General features: G+C 36.6%; 1 protein-coding gene across 2 annotated transcripts in view; it reads left to right on the top strand.

The window, feature by feature from the left end:
• The window catches only part of nckap1.L (NCK-associated protein 1 L homeolog), an 81,045-nt gene that overhangs the window by 4,753 nt on the left and 54,447 nt on the right, over positions 1-21,845 (top strand). The window contains exons 2-5 of one of the 2 annotated variants that reach the window (XM_018234508.2): positions 10,838-10,855; positions 14,192-14,302; positions 19,975-20,067; positions 21,750-21,806. In XM_018234508.2, coding sequence (XP_018089997.1) covers positions 10,838-10,855; positions 14,192-14,302; positions 19,975-20,067; positions 21,750-21,806 — 279 coding nt within the window. 2 annotated transcript variants of the gene reach the window in all.

The raw sequence follows: 21,845 nt of genomic DNA, 5'->3' as shown, positions 1-21,845 counted from the left end.
AACAGTCCATTGGAGGGAATGCCTTGCTTGCATATGGGGTTTATTACAACTTAATTATTTTTACATAATCTTCTCTTTTTTTTTTTTTTTTCATTTTGTCTCTTTGTGATATAATTCCAAACCAAAGGAGAAATGTGCTGCTTGATTTGGTTCAGGTACTGTTCCAATTGGGCCTTCAGCACAAAATATTTTCAAATTACAGTAGTTTATTTTTTAATGAAGGGAGGCACATGAAAATAGGATGTTCCAGTGTATATTTTGGTGATGGTTAAAAGAACCCCCCCCCCCTTCGGAATCACTGGGATTAAACATCCTTTTGATATAGTCTTAAAAATGAATTCTACTGCGAAGGTGCAGTGTACTTTTGTATTAAAGGACTTATGATCTAAAAGTGGCCTTTCGAAACCACTATTTTGAGTATGTCCTTTATTCAACAAAAAACTATTATATTTAATGCCTTGTGATCCTTGCTTTAGTAAATTTGACTGTTTTTTTTTTATATATATATATATATATATATATATATATATATATATATATATATATATATATTGTATAAACATTTCTCTCCACCCGTTCCTTTATTAACAGTAATATTTCAGAAGTAATTAATTTTTGTACCAAGAGGCCAATATTTTAACATTCTGAAGTCTAGGTTTGTTAATGTTAATTACCACTAGAGCTATGTAAATGGTTTTGAAAATGTTCTATTGAAAGGAAAATAAAGTACACGTTGTTACGATAAAATGAAAAGCACCCTTGTCTTTTGACTAATAGATGATGATTTTGGTTTACGCCCTACTCTAGGTCTACTGGTTACCAGTTCAGGATCTAACGTGACCCACAATCAGTTTTTGTGGCTCAATGTTTTACTGCATCCACCACCTCTCACTACCCCTTTATACACCCAGCCACATTAGGTGATCATGCATTTCCTGTGTAGCTATTGTGGAACTACAAATTTCAATGGCTGATCCGCGTATATATAGCCTACTCCCATGTTACATTTTTAGCCTTGTTTGTATTTCTAGGTTAATGTTTTGACTTTAACTTTCCTTGAGACATCAGTAATTATAACTATAAACTACAGGACTAATGCATGTCCTATTATTTTAGGTATTTGCAGAAATTGTGGTCGCATCAGACGTACAGCACCTGCATGAATCCATAAATAGCCTTGCTCTGCTGCTATAACCCCCTTGGCTAAACTAGCTGCACAGGTTCTCCTGTGTTCAACAGACTCTTGAAAGACAGGATCTTTGGCTTTATGGGCCATTTAAGTATGTGGCAAAGTCAAAACACAGAGCTTATTGTCAACCTGAATCAAATCAGGATGAGACCTCAAAGTACTTGTTTTAATTCAAATTTCAGAGAAAACGAAACTCCTGTGGTAATGTGGTCACAAGAACTGTTAACCAGACTTTAAACCAAACTTTTGGTTTATGTATAGTAGAAGGAAGTTGAGGTGTAGAGTTTCTAGCAAGATAAAAGTCAGCCAGCCAGTACAGCTGAACTTGTTCTTAAAGAATGGTTTCTATTAAGCCCTCATAAAACTTATTTCATGACAGAATTTGGATTTAACTACAACTTGAAGAGGCCTTTCAGAACAATGACCTGGCTGCAAGTTTATACTTGCTTTTTTTAATAATACCATTGGGGCATAGAGCAACTTTAAATAATTAAATTAAATAATTACTTTTGTGCCTCATTTAAAAGGGACATATTGTGTAAAAATATTGCTTTTTAAGTATAGACAGTATGGACTTTGTTTAAAACATTTTAACAAAAGAAAAACCCTATTCATTGGGTTGTTCCACAACTTTTAGACACCCTTCAGTGAATAGAATATCTAGGAGAAAACTGCATTAGCCCAGGGAAGCTTGAAATTGACTTTATAGCACCGCAGGTTAAGCTACCACAGGCCGATGCAGTTTACCTTAAAGGAGTGGTTCGCCTTTAAATTAACTTTTAGTATTAAGTAGAGAGTGATATAATGAGAATTTGCAATTGGTTTTCATTTTTTTATTTGTAGTTTTGAGTTATTTAGCTTTTTATTCAGCAGCTCTGCAGTTTGCAATTTCAGAAATCTGGTTGCTAGGGTCCAACTTGCCCTAGCAACCATGCATTGATTTGAATAAGCGACTGAAATATGAATAGGAGTGGGCCTGAATAGTAAGATGAATAATAAAAAGTAACAATAAATATATAGCCTTACATAGAATTTGTTTTTTAGATGGGGTCAGTGACCCCCATTTGAAAGCTGGAAATGTGTCCGCTTTGGATTTGCACATGTACAATACCATAACGTTTTAGGTGATTGTGCTACTGTGTGTAATGGGGAAGCAGAGTACGATGATGTGGCTTGAACTCTGTAAACCACTGCAGAGGCCTTTTATCTTAATGCTTCTATAGTCCGGATGATATAAGTCCCTCATTGAGTGAATAGAAAGTTTAAAGCATGTTTTCAGATTTTATCTTTTAATAACTGAGACATGTACTTGTTATATGTGCTACCATGCTCCCTATTAGCATTTAGAGATGTTAATGAACTATATTGATTAAGTGGCACAGTATTATATATGAAGGCATGTTTAAAATCGAAGTTTAATGCAGCTGATGTACCTCCTGCAAATAGAAAGTTCCTTTTGATAACGTTTTCCAAGATGCAATGAACAGAGGCCATAGGTTAATATTCCCCTTATATAGAGGGGGGGGGGGGCTGTAAACCTTAAATTGCATAATATGATGATTATTAGTTTCTTGGAAATTGGAAGGAGAACATGTCAATGCTACTGGAATTAGGTAAATGAGCTTTTGAAGGAGTATAGTCACATTCGTCCCCTTTTATAGTACAGTACTATATTGTGATTTAAATAGTTTTTGAGAAAATACTACCAGTATGTAATTTTGGACAAATGCTGTGCAATGAGAAAAAAAATTCAAGCCACAGTGCTTCCTACACTTTAGTAGTGTAGTCATATTTAAGTTTAGGAAGCACTGTGGTTTGAATTTTTTTTCTCATTGCACAGCATTTGTCCAAAATTACATACCGGTAGTATTTTTTTTAAAAACTATTTAAAGCACAATATAGTACTTACTATAAAAGGGGACGAATGAGACTATACTCCTTCAAAAGCTCATTTACCTAATTCCAGTAGCAGTGATATGTTCTCCTTCCAATTTCCAAGAAACTAATAGTCATCATATTATGCATTTAGTCTTGATCCAGTGTTGCATTTGTTGAACTACTCCAGAAGGCCCAATAATAAATGTGATTTTAATAAAAGTTGCACAGTAAGCACTGTCACTGTTTTGGATTGTGTTTTGGGCAGGGAGAGAGACTCAAGCAAACAATGAAAAGGCTGCATTGCAGATTGTTTGAATTTACACTCAACTGCAAATACTAGCAAATTAGTAGCACATGATAGCTTTATCTTTTTCACTGGTTATAATAGTTGTTTGTTTTATTAATACCATTTGTCAATGATGGGCTACAGGAGGAACTGTTGAAATCTTGTTGTACTACAACACTCAAGAATCCCTGGTTGCAAGATGTATTTACCTACTCTTTAAAAAAAAAAAAAACAACGGTTTGTCTTTTTAAATATGACTTTGAGTGTATGGATTGCAAGATTTATTTGAGCGAACAGCCTTTGTTTCTTTTGCCTTCTATTTAAGCACAATATTCCCAAATTCGTCTGCAAATTAATAAGTTAAGTGGTTAAATTAAAAACACTGAACATCTCTTGCCGTAGTATATAATATATACAGGTGTGTACATGAATACACCTTTGCCTTTTACTACTGAAATGGCCCTCGGCGTGGCTCTTCACTCAAAGTAGAAACTTTGCATTTATAGTTGATTTTGGGTGTAGGCCTCACGTCTGGTCGAATTGTAGCGCCAGTTGATTAAAGGACATGTAAGGGCTCTTACAGATGCACGTTTTTACCTGTGCTCCCCTGCTTTCCGGTTTTAATGCATTCAGCCGCAGGGAAGCGCAGGAGTAGATGCACTGAATTCTTTTCAATGTGGTTGTACTCACACCGAACGCAGGTAAAATGCAACATGCGTCTCAACCTGTGTTCGTCGCTTACATGCGTCTGTTTGAGTACAGCCACATTGAAAAGAATTCAGTGCGTCTACTCATCCGCTCCCCTGTGGCTGAACGCATGAAACCTTAACGCAGGGGATCGCAGTTAAAAACGCTCGTCTGTAGGAGCCCTTAAGCCTACATTTTTCTACCATGTACATAAGTTGGGCATATCTTCCCCTCCCAACCAACATCATTTGTACATATACCCCCTCCATTTGCCAGTGGCATCAGATTTTCCTAAAACAATTAGCAGCTTTCACCTGGCAGCCATTTTCCCTCTGACCCATCACCAGTAACACTGACACCTGTATGCTGTAAAGTTCATGCAATGCAGACTGCAGGTTTACACAAGCACAACATATTTTGATAAAAAGTTCTGCTGGGATTGAGCACTGTAATGGTTAAATAGTTAAGCTGAGCTCAGGAGAGGTGGTTATCAGAAAAAATAAGATCAGACAGCTAGAGTTTCTATGGGAACCAGCAATGCTATCTCTTCATTGGCTGTTAGACTGGAGGGTGTGTTTAGTAATCTGAGCTAAGAAGAACGGAGTATGCTCATAAGTCAACAGGCAAAGTAAATTCCTGAGGTAGAGGGCAGAGTGGGTTAGAGGAGGAGAAGGAATTCTAAGTCATTATGGGGATGCTGCGGCCCTACTGGTAACCTTTTAACAAACAGAGTGATAAGTTTCTAAAGATTTCAAAGAAGCTGTTCACTGATTCAATTTTTGTGGGGAGGGTTTACGTGTGAGGAGGGTTTACGTGTCCTTTAATTTGCTCTAAAGTTGTGGCTATATAGAATTTATTGCAGCTAGTGACATGCTGCATATATTTCTATTTCAGTTACTTTGTAACAGTGTTTAGCTAGCTGTCCACTTGTTGGGCCAGGTGGTCTGATCTGATTGTTGGGCCAGTGGGGCTGGCTAGGCCCTGTAGGAAAGGACTGCATAGTAGATTTTGAAACTTAGGATGTTTTCCCATACGTTGTACAGACAAATGGTTTGCACTCTGTGCGAATTAATAATTTGCCCATGCATGGGCCAGCTGTGGTGTAAGCATGTAGCAAATACCATTTTAAGATTCATGCAGTGGATACAAAATCTTGCATACCGTAGTACACATGCCATAGAATCAAAAAGAAAGCTATTGTATGAAAAAAATGTAACTGTAATCTTTAATTGAAACATATTAGCATAGTTTATTCTGACGATTAATATGTATCAATAAATGCTTTTATTTATTTGAAGACTCAGTGAGTCAGAAATGACACCCACTCATGCTTTGAAGGGCAAGGACACTGTGTACTTGTAAAATGCTCTTTTAATAAATAAATCAAGGACACTGTGACTAAGCTACTGGTGTTTAAAAGTAATATCTTGTTAAAATATTTTGGCCAGTGGAGACCAATGTTCCTTTGGGGGTTGGATCAGTGTGATAGCTCCCATTCATTTCCATCTTAATAGAGCTCTTTGAGCATAACCTGTGCTGTTTTAACATTTATAAAAGTCAACTTCTCTTAAAAGGTCAGTATATACATCTACTTAATGATTTATAATGCAAAATTGGGGATGCACTCAATCCAAACCCTAATTTGCAAATGCAACCTAGGAGGGAAAGGTGCATTCCATAAGCCACAGATGAAAATGAAAGGAAGAAAAGAAATAAGCAATTTGCAAGTCATGTAATCCTGACGGAGATCAGTGTTGCACAAGGCTGTAATGTTTTAAGGCAGATTTGTTATGAATTACTAGGCAAAGCCTGTATGCTGACACCAGAAATGAAACCTATCATAACATTGTCTTCCGGCGCGCTGAGAAGAATCGCAGGCGTCACGTTGAATGCGCCAAATTCCTATTACTTACTGTACCTTAGATTCGGCGCATCCGACATCCGATATGACACCTGCGATTCATCTCAGTGCGTCGGAATGGATTCTATTTCAGCTAAAAGTGCTCATGTAGTTCTACCTTTAATGATATCTGAGTTTGGATCTACCATACCGTTGACTTAATTTTAAGCAAATACTATGTTCATGTTTCTTTAAATGGGTGGTTCACCTTTAAGGTAACTTTTAGTATGTTATAGAATGGCCAATGCTATGCAACTTTTCAATTGGTTTTCGTTATTTTGTATAGTTATTTGCCTTTTTCTTCTGACTCTTTGCAGCTTTCAAATGGGTGTCGCTGACCTCTTCTAAAAAGAAAATGCTCTCTAAGGCTACACATTAATTGTTATTGTTACTTTTTATTCTCTTTCTGCTCAGGCTTCTACTATTCATATTCCAGTCTCTTATTCAAATCAGTGCATGGTTGCTAGGGTAATTGGGACCCTAGCTACCAGATTGCTTAAAATGCAAATTGAAGAGCTGCTGAATAAAAAGCCAAATAACTCCAAAACCTTAAAAAATTAAAACCAATTGCAAATTGTCTCAGAATATCACTCTACAGTCTACACCATACTAAAAGTTATCTGAAAGGTGAACCACCCCTTAAGATATATTAAATATTCCTTATCTGGAAAGGAAAACTCCGTCATGACCATCCCAGATAATATCTTTATATCTCTGGAACAACCTCAAATAATATATAATTAACAAAATGTAGCCCCCCCCCCCAGATGTTGTGTAGGTAACATTAAAGTTCTAGTATGATGGAAATATTGTGCAATGCAGAATCTGCAAGTAGAGACAGAAATACTAGACTCTAGCAACTAGTGTTAATCCTAATAACTACCCAAGAGCTCTTCCCACTTTCAGCAATACAGAATGACTGGGTAATAAACTATGCACCTGGCAGTTATATAATTATATTTACAGAGAGATGCTCGGTCATTTGGTGCCAGTGTCACAGCTGCGATTTTTTAGATAAAAAAAAAATGACTTTTTTTTTCTTGCATTGGCTAATTTTTGCCAGCACAGCCTGCCAAAGCCCCATTGCTTTTCTTTAAATGTTCATTCAGCTTGTCATTTTCAGAAGCAAGCATGGGTAAATCAGTCACAGACATAAATATATCTGACATAGAAACAGGCTGACCGAGACATACTACAAACTATAAGGGGCAAATTCACTAACCTGCGGAGTTGCGCTAGCGCAGGCTTCGCCGCACTTCACCAGGCAAAGTTACGCTAGCAATGCCTAATTTGCATATGACGCCAAGTTAAAGTACAATGGACGTATATGTAACAATAAATACATTACACTACAAAAGCCTGGGAAAGCTTCATAAGATAAAATAGAGTTGTTATATTGCCCTACACATGTGCCCAGTGTATAGTTTAGGTGCCATATGTTAGGAAATGTAGGGGGGAAGGAGGCTACCCCCAAAAAAACTTACGATCTTTTTCAGCCTAAGTATGAATTGCAGAATCTTGTATCACCCTTATTAGTGTTTATAAATTGACTACTACTATTGTACAGCATTGAACAGGTTCCCTTTAGAGCGAGGTCACACCTGGCGTTTTTACGTTGCATTTTTAAAAATTTGCAGCCCTACTGAAAATAATGGAATACGCACTATAGCAATTCCCACGGGGCGCTTGCGAGCCAATATCTGCCATGCAACGCCAGTATTTGCATTTTTCTGCAGAAAAGCCAACGAAACACCATATTATTAAACTCCATGGGATTAGCAGGTTTGGAAATTACACCGCTGAAATACGCCACGTTTTTTCAATATGGCAGCCAAACTCTTGCGAGATGGATTGTGCATATGCGTATTTGTGACGTATGCTGGTGACATAATTCCTTTGATGGTATTGACTATCATGATGGCTACATTTTGAATTTAAATTGCTTTTTTATGTGTAATTACAATCTAATACGTGGTTTTAGAATCGCCCTTGTGACCTTGCGCTTTAAGTAATTTTTATTTATTATGGTTTGTTCTTTCCCCTAATATCACTTCTTCTTCAGCTGCCCTTTGTGTGCCATCACGCTTGGTTTGCGTGTTCTTCAAGAATTTTTTTTTGTTTGTTTTTATCTTATTGTCCTGGGTGTGCACATTGATAATACATCAAATTAATTTATATATTCCCAAACTTAATTTCTCATATTTGCCAGTTGAAAAACCTCAAATGTTTTTTTCTTATAGCTGTTAACCTTACTATGAGATAAAGGTGGCACTGAGCCAAAAAAGTTTAAAACCCTTTAATTAGTGTGACTTGATTACCTAATGTGTCCATATAAGGGTAGGGGCACACGGCGCGATTTCGCCGCGATTCTGCGCTAAGCGAGTTGTCGCTGCGTTTTTTAAGCCGAAATAGCTTTGCTAACTTTGGCGCTGGCGTCAATGCAAATCGCGGCGAAATCGCTGCGCTAATTCACACGCGGCGATTCTTTTTCTACTGTCGCCCGGAAACGCCCAGCGAGGCAACTTCGGACGACAATAGAAAACGAATCGCTGCGTGTGAATTAGCGCAGCGATTTCGCCGCGATTTGCATTGACGCCAGCGCCAAAGTTAGCAAAGCTATTTCGGCTTAAAAACGCAGCGACAACTCGCCCAGCGCAGAATCGCGGCAAAATCGCGCCGTGTGCCCCTAGCCTTAGTCAGTCATCTGATGTGACAATGAGGAAACGAGATACATCATTTATATAGTCTAATTAAAGTTCATTTTTCTTGACTAATGTGACAAATAAGGTTTTTGAATATTTTTCTTGGGTGACCCAATACTATGTACCTCTGGCCATCTGCCGTGCTGGCTGTATTGTGCTACTATGACTGTCTTGTGTAGGTGGTGATGCGGGAAAACAATTGCTGTTTTTTTTTTTTTTTTTACTTTTTTTTTTCTTCAGTTCCTTATGCATTGGCCAGTTGGGACAGAAGGATATATGGTGGGAGCAAATAATCAATATCATGATGTGTATTGTTTGGGGTGTTCAATTATTATATCCTGACAATGTGACTATTATTCATCTGGAAGTATTTCACAGGAATTATGTGAAGGTGTATGTGTGGTTTTCCTTCAGAGATGAACTATGCATTTGCCTTGTTTTGCTCCAAATTTTGTTCCATTGTTTTCTGTCTGTCAATTCCTAATCACAACAAATTCATTCCACGTGATCCAGGTAAATCTGATAGCTGTGTCCAATGTTTTCAGCTTTTTGGGCTGAAGCAAATTCACTAACTCTTTATGTGTAGAACTTACATTTCAGGTGCTTGTCACAAAGGATAGCTGTTTAATGTCAATTTAGTGCATGAGTACAGTATTCAAAACTGAAATGTAACATCAAAAGAAGTCAGTTAGTCTTGTGTTACTCCAATAAAGCATGCAGTGTGATGCAGTTGTTGTTAAAGGAGCATTAGGTCAATGAATAGCCTTATGGTGAACATACTTTTTGCCTTTTGTTTAATTATGCAATGTCTTTGGACATCAATTCTCATTAAAGTCCAGATAGGGGAATTGGGTAGAGGCTCTGGCCTAGCCACTCACCAGTGAAATAATCAAAAATAAATGGAAAGCCAATACCTTGTCTGCTACAAACGGGTGAATCCCAAACTTTATTCAATGGTGCTCACAACACTTCAATGTTCAAAACACTGAAGTGTTGTGAGCACCATTGAATAAAGTTTGGGATTCACCCGTTTGTAGCAGACAAGGTATTGGCTTTCCATTTATTTTTGATCTGGACATCAATTCTGACATTCACATTCCAGTTTGGTTTTAACATATATAATCAACGAATCACCAGTCCACTGAAAACCCATCTATATCTGTAAAGGCAGAGACACGCGTGGAGATTGCCTCTAAATCGCCGGTGGGATGGCACTCTGAGCGCTTCATTTTCCGAAGTCACCTCACAAGGAAACTTCGGGCGACTTCGGAAAACTAAGCAATTCGTGTGCCATCCCGCCGGCGATTTAGATTTTAGCCAGCAGGAAGGCAGTGGGGCTCATTTATCAACACTGGGCACATTTGCCCATGGGCAGTAACCCATGGCAACCAATCAGATTGCTGCATTCATTGTTCTACTTGCAGCTGGCTTTTAAAAGCTAATCGCTGATTGGTTGCTATAGGTAACTGCCCATGGGCAAATTTGCCCAGTGTTGATAAATGAGCCCCACTGCCTTCCTGCTGGCTAAAATCTAAATCGCCGGCGGGATGGCACACTTAGCTGCCCTAAGCTTGCAGCTGCACTTTATTTCAAAGCCTGCTGGTGATGGTGGTTGTTTATACAGAGGCCAGCCCAATGGAATGGTACGTGACTTTTTCAATCTCAGAACCATTTTTAGTGTAATAACAAAATATTGGGAAAAAAAGAGGGTTTGTCTCATGTTGAAAAAGGGGTATACTGCCCCCATAACAGTCTTACTCCATTTGGAACACAAGTGTGGATGTGATCAAGGTTTTATTGTTGTAATGCTCATAAAGCACTTAAACGGTATTATACTTGCAGCATCTTAACTCCTTCAGATGAGTCCCTATGGCTCCATTCCTCTCTATTTGTTAGTGTTCCAACCAAAAAGTAACTGGGTAAGAAATCTGTGTAACTGACATCTGCAAAGCAGCCATCTCTGTTTAATACAAAGATAAAGGAAGCAATACTGCACTGTATGCCAAATGTCACTATCACAAGCCATTGTTTTAAATGTGGAATTGTTGATGTAAATAGAAATTGTGAAAAAAAATACAACATTGCAGGAAATTTGTACATATGTATTTTTGTAGTCCTAAGCTATACTTGCATGTTAGTCTAATATTCAATGTTTACATGTAACTTTCTCTTTTTTCATTTAAATGCTTCCTCAGCAAGGACAAGTCTGGAAGGTTTGCATTACTTTTCACCTTCCCTTTGCTCGCTTTGAAATCAACCTCATTCTCCATGACTTTTCTCTCTGTAACCTAAAGCACGGCCATAAAATTCAGTGATGTAAAGCTAAGTAGCAATTAGCCCTGTCACTCGTTACTCAGTACATGATCTGCCAAGCATGGAAGGTGCACTTGTGCATGCAGCACTCTGAGTGACACATTTGGGATACATCCTCTCCTACAATCTATTATATATGTATAGACCTGGATGTATGTACTGTATATTAAGTAATACCAGCATGACCCCATTTTTAATCTATATCCTTTTGCTTTTAACATTAACGTGACTAACTGCACTTGGTGGCCTGATTCTTTTTCCATTCCCTTTAACGTCTTTTGTTTTATTTTTATCAGACTTGTTTAAGATACTAAACGCTGTACAAGTGCAATTATGGGTTTAAAGCGACAGTTCAGGTTCAAGACTCACTGCAAGAGTTGGACTGGAGTGAGCTGCAGTTTACACTTGCTGTGAAATTAACTGCCTTTGTGATGGTTGATATTTTTGTTTATTTCTCCATATTTGAAAGGAATACTTATAATGGAATTCGGCCTGGTCGTAGAAAGTTTGTAGTGTGTTTCTCACTAAACTAGTATGCAAGTGTTTATATTAAGCATGCTAAAAGGCAGATTGTGAGTGGACCTTGAGTGAATACTTTGGTCTGCTTTTCTGAACAGATTTTGTTTTTGAGCATTTTAAAAAATTAAATCCGTTTACAAGATTTCATTATAGTAGTTTTTGCACTGCTTCAATTGTGAATATATAGCTATGTGGTTCAGCTTTGGTGAGGAATGCTTCTTGCAAGGGGGGAAATTAATCTTTTGCTAAGTGCATTTCCTATAACACATATATTGGCAGTGTACAAACACTAATCAAATCTGCTTAAAATTTTAAAAGCAAAAAAAAAAAAAAAAGTTTCAAAATAAATTAGAAAAGCAACAGGTCTATTGAAATAAATAAACCCATTCTAAAAAGTAAATTTGCTCCGGGTATTCTTTTGTGCCCCTATGTAGTTTGAATTATGTCTGTGTATCTATTTTTGGGATAGGGCTCTGTATAATAAGAGCTGTTCAATAATTGAAGGCTCACAATTCCAATGCATTCAGTGAACATTCTGCCTGCAGAGTGCATGATTTGATCAGTGCAATTTTCTATCCATCCTTTCCAAATTATTTTCCTTAGGGTGCTTGAACCTTGGGCAAAATGATCAGCAGAGCATGTGTGACCAGTTTTAACATGCTGTATGAGGTGACGGTCACAAGTAAGCAGTGATGTGGGCAATGATTTAAGCCACTTGGCTGCTTTCTGATGGCGCACCAAACTGAATGACCCAGTCTCAAGCTGATACAGTACAGCAGATGTGGGGCAAATTCACACCAAATGTAGACATTTCTGTATTAGGGCATTTATGACTTAACTGTGCCATTGCCACATTGATTGAGTTTTAAGTGCTTTTAAAATGCCATTATTCAATAATTAAAGTGAGTGTGAAAACTTGCAGTTATAATTAGAAGAAAAAAGGACAATTTCAAATTTACTCTTTATGGACATCTTAAAGGAACAGTAACGTCAAAATAAGTGTTTTAAAGTAATGAAAATATAATGCAGTGTTGCCCTGCACTGGTAAAACTGCTGTGTTTGATTCAGAAACACTACTATTGTTTACATAATAAGCTGCTGTGTAGCAATGGGGGCAGCCATTCAAATGACAAAAGCAAAACAGATCAGTTTTACCAATGCAGGGCAACACTACATGATATTTTTATTACTTTAAAACACTTAAATTTTTTGGTGTTACTGTTCCTTTAAGTGCTCAATATATTGCGTTATATAGTGCCAATTCTCTTAATCAATATTTTTAGGTCCATTAACCCTGGGACAAGGACAAATCAAGAGCTTCCCCAGGTTACCACTATGTTGCCATTTATAGTGTCTTCTTTGTTACAGATTCCCAGAGCAACTGACATGGGAGGAATAATTATTATTATTATTAATAATAAAGGGAGTAGTGCACGATACCTTACAGAACATATCTCATAGATATCCTGTGTTGTATTTGGAGGCATATACAGAATCTCTGAAATGGAAACTATGGGGAAAACATATAGCTTTACAATATTTTTTTAATCCCACCCTTTTATTAAAATGTAAGTGATCATTTAAAAATAAGTGTGCCAATTTCTAATGCTTGTGTATCCATAGAAGTTGAAGATTTGTCTAGACACGTTGGCCAAACACACATACAGTACTCAGATATAGTAAAAAAAAAAAATAATAATAATAATAAAATATATATATATGTGTGTGTGTGTAATTTGTAAATTACATTTAAAAGCATTATTTGTTTATCCATTACTGTTCTTTGTCTGACTTTTAAAGCAATGTAACATGAGGTGGGCACCCTCCATATATTTGAATTGGCTTTAATCAGCTTTCTTGCAACTATGTTTCAGAAGTCAGAGCCAGTAGTGCAGATAATGTAGACCGACAGATGCTGCTTTTAATAGCAATTGCAATTTATAAATAACCTTTAGAATCCTAAAAGTAATTGGCACCTATGCCGAGCTTTAAAAACCAAATACAATAGAACCCAGATTTTATGTACCCCAAATTTACGTCTTCCAAGATTAATCACCGTTTGTTGTGCTGCATTCTTGCACTTCATTCGTTTTTTCCTGGCTTTTACTTTTGTTTCAATCAGTCCCCCGAGAAATTTAAAAGCAGGTTTTTACTGTACACATTCTAGTGAGGTCTCCAGCATCTTATTTTTGCCTTGCCTGATAAATGTCTGATCAAATACTGATCAGTTAACGATTGGTGAGGCTATTGTGTTGGCCCATCTACATGCCAGTATGTTGCTTAAAACAGACCAGGTCCAGCAGCCAAGGTGTGTGTCTACATGGGCACTTTTATTCCAACTTCATAGATTTAGGGAGCAAACGGCACGGTAACATAACTTAATTTTATCATATTTAATTTCACTGCTCTTTTATTATAATTCCATTATTATTACGCTAGGTTTTGATCATTTTATTTTTCTGTTCTTTCAAGGATTAGCTCTCCATTTCTCTTTTCAACAAAACCAAAGAACATTTTTTTTTAGATTTCTTTTATTTTCATTTGAAGGAGAAATATCTTTACATTATATTTTCCCTCAATTTTATTTCCAGCACTGACAGGCCTTCACAGTGTGCCTCTAAAAAAATTTACATCCATTTCAGTGCAGTTTATCCATTTGTTACATATGGAAAAGAAATTACATTCTTACATGTTTTTTCCCTGTGATCACTTGCTAGGCATGTGGGGATCCCAAAGCAAAGCCTTCGTATCTGATCGACAAAAATCTTGAATCTGCCGTCAAGTTTATTGTCCGGAAATTCCCAGCAGTTGAAACACGCAATAATAATGTAAGTAAATCTTATCATTTGTGGTAGTTTTTCCTGTTTTATAAAAGTTTAAGCTGATATGATGTTTTTTAGATAAATCAGGATGCAGCTAATGTGGGCCAGGTATTGGAAGCAATCAGATTCTGGTGTTGGGGTGTATTTACTGAACTTTACTGCACTAGTTGCTTGAGACACATACTCAGTAGAGCTGTCCTAAAAATGCCTGGCACAACACATTGCCTGTTGGCTACAATTTAAATTGTTATCTCAATTTAAATTTGTAACTTGAAGTTTGCAGAACATAAATGTTAAAAATAAGGCCAGCTTCCAAATATATTGAAATACCATTCGCTATATTCTCTAGCCATGAATTTCCCCTTTTAAACCATTGGTCATTCTGAAGCACATCTGAGGATGTACTGGAGAAGACATGTTTATGACTGATAATGATAAAATCAGCTTCTCTTTATGGTTTGAAGTTCCTCTTTCTTATAGTTGATAGAGATGTTTTACATGCATGTTGCACCCTCAGAACAAATACCAACAGCTAATTTATATCATCATAAGTGACCTATTAGTAATCTTATCAAATTGGCATATTTGTTAGGGATGCACCGAATCCCCAAATCCTTCATGAAAGATTCAGGCAAATACGAATTTGCATATGCAAATTATGGGAGGGAGAGGAAAAAGTGGGAAAAAATATTTCACTTTTCACCTTGTTTTGTGGCGAAAATTCAAATGATTTCCCTCCCCCTGATTTGCATATGCAAATTAGGATTCAATTTCGGTTCAGCTAAGCACAAGGATTCGGCTGAATCCAGAATTGAATCCTGGATTCGGTGCATCTATAATATCTATAAAATTTGGGTTTTAAGTAAGGGTAAGGCAGAGACTGCATTTATTTATTTATTTGTTTTTAAAACTTTTCACAAGCATGTCAAACTGGCCACGCCGTGAACATGCTGGTTGTAAAGTAGTTACTTTGCACTTGCATGATAGATAGTGAGAGTCATTCTTCACATTTCTTTGCTTGGATCCTCAAGATTGAACAAGTTTAGTTAGCCAGCTCTCTGTACATGTACAGTATGCCCCATAAAGAACAGTAAGCAAGCATATTCTCTGCTACTAATCATGGGATTTGCTTTTTTTTATGTAATTGCATTTTAAAATGAAACTACAGAATACTTAGAACTTGCAGTTTTCTCAAGAGTTTAAATGCTTTTAAATATTGCCCCTGTGCACACCATTAGCCCAGCATAGGCTGTATTTCACCACATTCTATAGTGTTCAAACTTGCATATACTCGAAATGCCAAAAACAGAAGAGGCAATTTTACGTTGTTTATTGAAAAATATTAACTGCTTATTCCAAACCTGAAAGGCACAGTTAAACCTATATTTACATTTGGTGGTATGCTGCTTAACATAACGTCTAGTTTATTTACCTATATAATACTATTGCTTTCTGAATATTCCTTGGGGCTCCTGTGACAAGCTCTCGCCTGCTTTAGTAAGAGAGGAGAGGAAGAATGTGCACATGCCTGTCTATGTTAAACCAAGTTTACTGACATAGCTGCTGGCCTATTAATTACCTGGAGATATGTATTCTGACTGCCCACAAGAACCTTTCTCACTGCCATTTTGAATGGCTGCTTCAAGTGGGCTTCAGACACATCTAATACTCCGTTGCATTGTTTAGATCGTTCCAGTCATGGATAAGAAAATACTGTAATTTAAATCAATTAGCAATGGACCAGCACTCCCTTTTCTTAAAACATAATATTCTTTATTGTGGTATCAAACGGACGTTTCAGTCCACCTTAGGACCTTTTTCAAGGATTATATATATATATATATATATATATATATATATATATATATATATATATATATATATATATACAGTGTATGTGTGTGTGTGTGTGTATATATATATATATATATATATATATATATATATACAGTGTATGTATGTATGTGTGTGTGTATATATATATATATATATATATATATATATATATATATATATGTGTGTGTGTGTGTGTGTGTGTGTGTGTGTGTGTGTGTGTGTATATATATATATGTGTGTATAATGTAGACCGAGGATCGCACTCACAGGACTTAATGCAAACATTCTGGTGTTTATTACAGCAAAAAGCTAACGTTTCAGCTAGCACTCTTAGCCTTTATCAAATTGTATTGTGCCTGATGTTAATATATGTTAATTGAGCAAAATAGTTTATCAGAATTATGTGCAGCACATCCAGACTCTAAAAGGTAGATTTGTCTGTAAGGTTAATGGCACGGGTAGTATTTCACATTCAGCTAAATATGGCATTGGAGAAACGACCCTGGGCTCCCTATTATTGTCCTAAATGGAAACCACCTCTTAGTCTCTAAAAAACAAATCACTATTTAGCACCATAGCAACTTGTTTCAACTCTCTAATAAAGGTGTGTCTATGAAAAGAATTTGCACTTAAAATGATATTCACATTCTGTTTGTATAATAATCAATGTTAATTGAATGTGTATATCCTTTCGGTGGTTCCTTTAACATATAAATAGTTATGAATGCTTTTTGTGAATGTATTGCCATAATTAGCTTTGGGTGTTGATTTAAGATAAAGGCAATGAATTGTCTCTTACCCAGTTGGTGCAGGATTTGTTATCGCCTTGTTAATGCTCTGTAAGTTAAATCGCACATACTTGGCTATAAGCCCAAAACTGACTCACGTAAAAGCAGGTAAAACTAGTTATGGCATTGGGTCTCGTTATGCAGGAGATTGGTGATTTGAGTTGGAGAAGAACATAGGGTAGAACTTCAGTTACTGCTACAGCCAATACGACAATGACACACAGTGTTACTTGTGATCTGTGATTTTGTAGGTAGGCAGAGATAAGCAGATCTGCTCCTGTTTGGCTCTGCACAGGGACAGGGACATGAGTTGGCGTGAGTGCAACTATATGAAATGGGGACTGGACCTAAAATGTGCAATTTTTCTTTTATTGGCCCACTCTCCGTTCCGTATGGCTGAACTTAGACCAGCACTGTGCCTGTCAGTAGTTACACACCTAAAAAAGGAAATGAATATTGGGCAGAGCAATATGAATACTTTATTTACAGCTGAATTGAAATGGAACCCATGCCATTGTTTATTAAACTTCCAAAACTGACACAGCACAAAGGCTTTTTTTGTAGCTTCTCTTTTAATAGCAATATATTCAAAGTAAAGATGTAATAACTAAGAGGGTTACAGAAAAAAAGGGCTGTCCCTGCTGACATATTTTGATGGAGCAGATTGTTTTTTTTTTCTCATTGAAGATATGACAGTGTCTTAATGAGAATTGAACCCAGGGACCCAGTTCTCAAGAACCATTACTACCTTTATCTCCACCATAGTTTACCATCTCCCTGTTTTTACATAACCAGCACAAAACTGAATTTCTTCTTCTTTTTGTAGTTTTCTTCCAGGCAGATGTCTGTGACAGTTCTGGAATCAGCATGTGAATTTGCTTTATCTAATTTTATTGGGGCTATTAGGGCTGCTGTGCAATCTTGCAATTTATCTTTATGTATTTAAAATGTACTGCAAGTGTACACAGTGCTTTACAAACTGTACGCACAAACTGGAGAATATAAATACATTAGTGTAGGAGTTGCAATACACAGTTGGACTGAAGTCCCTGCTGCGAAGGGCTTACGCTCTTTTGAAGAGTCTTCCATCAAATCACTTGATATAACCATTGACCAAGCAATATAATCTATGCTTTGCTTAAATGTGCTGCATTATTTTTCTCTCTCGGTTTTTCCTCTCGTAACTTTCTTAAAACTCTGCTCATTATTCTTGTGTGTCTAACAAAGTGTTTGCTTTTTTTTTTTTTCCTTTATTTCATGTCGCTTGTGTTGTATCGTGTCGGAAAATAGTTCTAGCTCGTTTTACTGTATTTTATGTTTGTATCTACATTTATTTTGCATGCCTAACATGGCTTTGCCTGGATATTCTGTTTGGTAAGTTCAGAATTGAATGTGTCTTTATGCTGAAAGATTAAAAAACCTCTTTTTCCTGCTTTTTTACATTTAGTTACTCATTCCTGTTTGTTCACTTATGGCCAACTGCTCTTCTCCATCCTGTGCATCAAAACGTCATGCATAGCCCTGTTTCTCATTTCCAGGCCTTGATGTGTCTTTGGCAAGAAGTTTGATTTGTTAGACAAAGTAATTAAGTAAAAAGACACTTTAAGTGAGGACTAAGAATACTCGGGTGTTGCACTGTGCAATCTGTCAAATATTTCAGCAATTCTGGCCTTTATAAATAAGATTATAGCACTAACATATTACTAGATTGGATGGTGTGCTGTTTATCAGGACGGGTGGAGTAACTTTCTCACCAGCCAACACTCCTTATGGGACAGTCCTTATTTCCATAGTGGAAGCTTGGGGTGGAGTTGAGGTGCATCCGGGTGTGGCCTGAGAAGACCAGGGTTGGGCTAAAAATTTCTGAATGGGCTCAAAAGCTCTGAATGTGTGTTAATTGGCACCGGTATGTGTTCTATGCCCTCTACATTTCCTATTGTGTATAACTCTGTAGAGGCCGTACCAATGTAAGCATGCGATGCAAACGGCTCCCCTTATGTTTCAATTTAATTTTCACTAAATATTGTAATGTTTGTTACACAGGCAACTTTTATTCAGCAAAAGTTGAGCTTAAAGGAACAGTTAAGTGTAAAAATAAAAACTGGATAAATAAATAGGCTGTGCAAAATGTTTCTGATATAGTTAGCCAAAAATATATTTTATAAAGGCTGGAGAGAACAGATGTCTAACAGAACTGAACCCAACTTCCTGCTTTGCAGGAGTTAATCGGTGACTGTAAGGATGGAGGCAGATGAGGCTACTGAGGGAGATTAGTCACCCAGCGATAAATCGATTCTACTTCGGGCAACTAATCTCCTCTAAATGACTTTTCACCAGATATGTAAATTGCCAGCGGGATGGTACACTGAACGCTTCATTTTCCGCAGTCATCCACGTTTCCTTGTAAGGCAACTTCGGACGACTTAGGAAAACTAATCAATCCGAGTGCCATCCGCCAGCAATTTACATTCTAGCCGGCAGGAAGGCATTTAGAGGAGATTAATCTTAATTAATTATTTTGCACAACTTATCTATTTACACAGTTTTTATGCTGAACAACTTCCTTTAACTGTTTTCTACCTTACTGTATACAGAACACTGCTCTTAAAGGCATAGTAAACCCTGGTTGAAAAATGTTTTATGTTGCTTTTATCAATCTTCTCTGGTCTATTTGATGCTTGTGTACTGAACCCCATGTCTTGTTTAATAAAGCGATTGAATGAGATTTGAATATTTTGATCGGTTAGGGTGTTCATTACTGTTGGAGCACAGTAATACATTTAGGGAGAGCTTGTTCTTATTCTGATCATAAAAAAATAAACTGAAGCCCTGCAGGAACAAGCTTTAAGGGTTGTTTGACATAGTGTGATATAGATGACATCTGTGTATTGAGGGAACACCCTACATGGTTTTTTTTAACCAGATAGAAAGATGTTTGACTTGTTAATCAGTAAGTCTGTTTCCTAACAGGGTTTACTATTTCTTTAATCTATGAGCGAATGCTGCCTTTGCACCTGTTCATGAACAGTTTACATGTTTATTTTTATTCTGCAGCAACAGCTTGCACAACTTCAGAAAGAGAAATCCGAAATTCTGAAAAACCTGGCACTATACTACTTTACCTTTGTTGATGTTATGGAATTTAAGGTGAGATTTTAGGTCCCCCCAACTTTCTAAATTATACTTAACAGCACAGTGCTTTTTTTAGTTTAAAGTACAGGTATGGGACCTGTTATCCACAATGCTCCGGAAAACCTGGAGTTTTCCGGATAACGGATCTTTCCGTAACTTGGGTCTTCATGCCTTAAGTATACTACAAATTAATTTAAACATTAAATAAACCCAATAGGCTGGTTTTGCTTCCAATAAGGATTAATTATATCTTAGTTGGGATCAAGTACAATGTACTGTTTTATTATAACCGAGAAAAAGGAAATAATTTTTAAAAATCTGGATTATTTGGATAAAATTGAGTCTATGGGAGACAGCCATTCCATAATTCGGAGCTTTCTGGATATCGGGTTTCCGGATAAAGGATCCTATACTTGTACTAGAAAAATGACAACCGTGCCACCACATTTGCATAAGTAGAAGTGATTTTTTTTTTAAAATAAAAATAATTATTAACCACTTAAGCGCAGTCAGTACAGGTTTTATCCAGAAATCTCTGAATTACAGAAAAGGCCATAGAGTGCATATTAAAGGGGTGGTTCACCTTTAAGTTAAATTTTAGTATGTTATAAAATGTCCTATTCCTAGCAACTTTGAAATTTGTCTTCATTATTTTTTGTTATAGACTTTGAATCTTTGAACCAGCAGCCAAATAATCTGTTCCTCTGTCAGGCTACAATTTTATTGTTGTTGTTACTTTTTATTCTTTTATCTTCTTACTCGATCCTTCTCCTATTCATATTCCAATCTCCCAATAATAAGGTAGACAAGACCCAAGCAAACAGCTGCTGAAATATCAAACTGGAGTGCTGCAGAACAAAAAGCCAAATAAATGAAAAAACACAGATTTTTTTTTTTTAAAAAAAGAAAAAACTAATTACAAATTGTTTCCATTTGTATCATTTCCATACTAAAAGCTAATTTAAAGGTGAACAACCCCTTTAAGCAAATCATTCCAATTTTTAAAAATTATTTTGTTTTTCTGTGTTATAAAAAAAGTATCTTGAACCTGATGGCGACTTATATCAAATATGCATAAATCCATATTGGTGGCAGAAAAAAAATCTCATTGGGTTTGTTTAAGGTTAAAACTTTTTTTTAACAAACTTAATGGTGTGGTGATCCAAATTGCGGAAAGATCCCTTAATAGGAAACCACCAGGTCCCAAGCATTGTATAATATGCTCTTCCTTATTTTCTTATCTTTTTACTGGACTTATTTTTAATGTAGATGTCTATGTCAAAATTAAAATGAAGCTGCTATTGTGTTAAATATCTTTGGTCATCTTCAGATGGAGGAAGACTCAGAGTTTACTATAAGGGCTTATTTGCAGTTCTGTAGGATTGCAGAAGCATCTGTAGCTTTCGTCATAACTTGATTTCAGCTGATTCCTTCCTTGCTATAACAATGTCCACTTTTAGTGAGCAAGTGTAGCCTTCTAGCTGTCACCTCTGTCCACCTCCATCATTTTTATTGCATTTATGGGTAAAGTAATACTGCCCCAGAGTTTGTGATCCACAGCTGTAAACAGAGGATGATATGGTCCGATTATGGATGGTTTTATTGCACCAAGCCCTTTACTTTGTTTGAGTGCTGTTTCTTAATGTATCAAAGACAACCTATCAGCTCTTGCATTGATGTATTATTTCTTTTGCCAGGACCATGTATGTGAGCTGCTAAACACTATTGATGTCTGCCAGGTTTTCTTGGATATTGTAAGTATAAAAAAAAAAGACGATGTATACACATTGTAG

Source organism: Xenopus laevis, chromosome 9_10L (assembly GCF_017654675.1).
Source record: "Xenopus laevis strain J_2021 chromosome 9_10L, Xenopus_laevis_v10.1, whole genome shotgun sequence".
Lineage (NCBI taxonomy): Eukaryota > Metazoa > Chordata > Amphibia > Anura > Pipidae > Xenopus > Xenopus laevis.
Note: the sequence above shows the minus strand (reverse complement) of the source record. Positions and strands in the feature narration are given on the sequence as shown.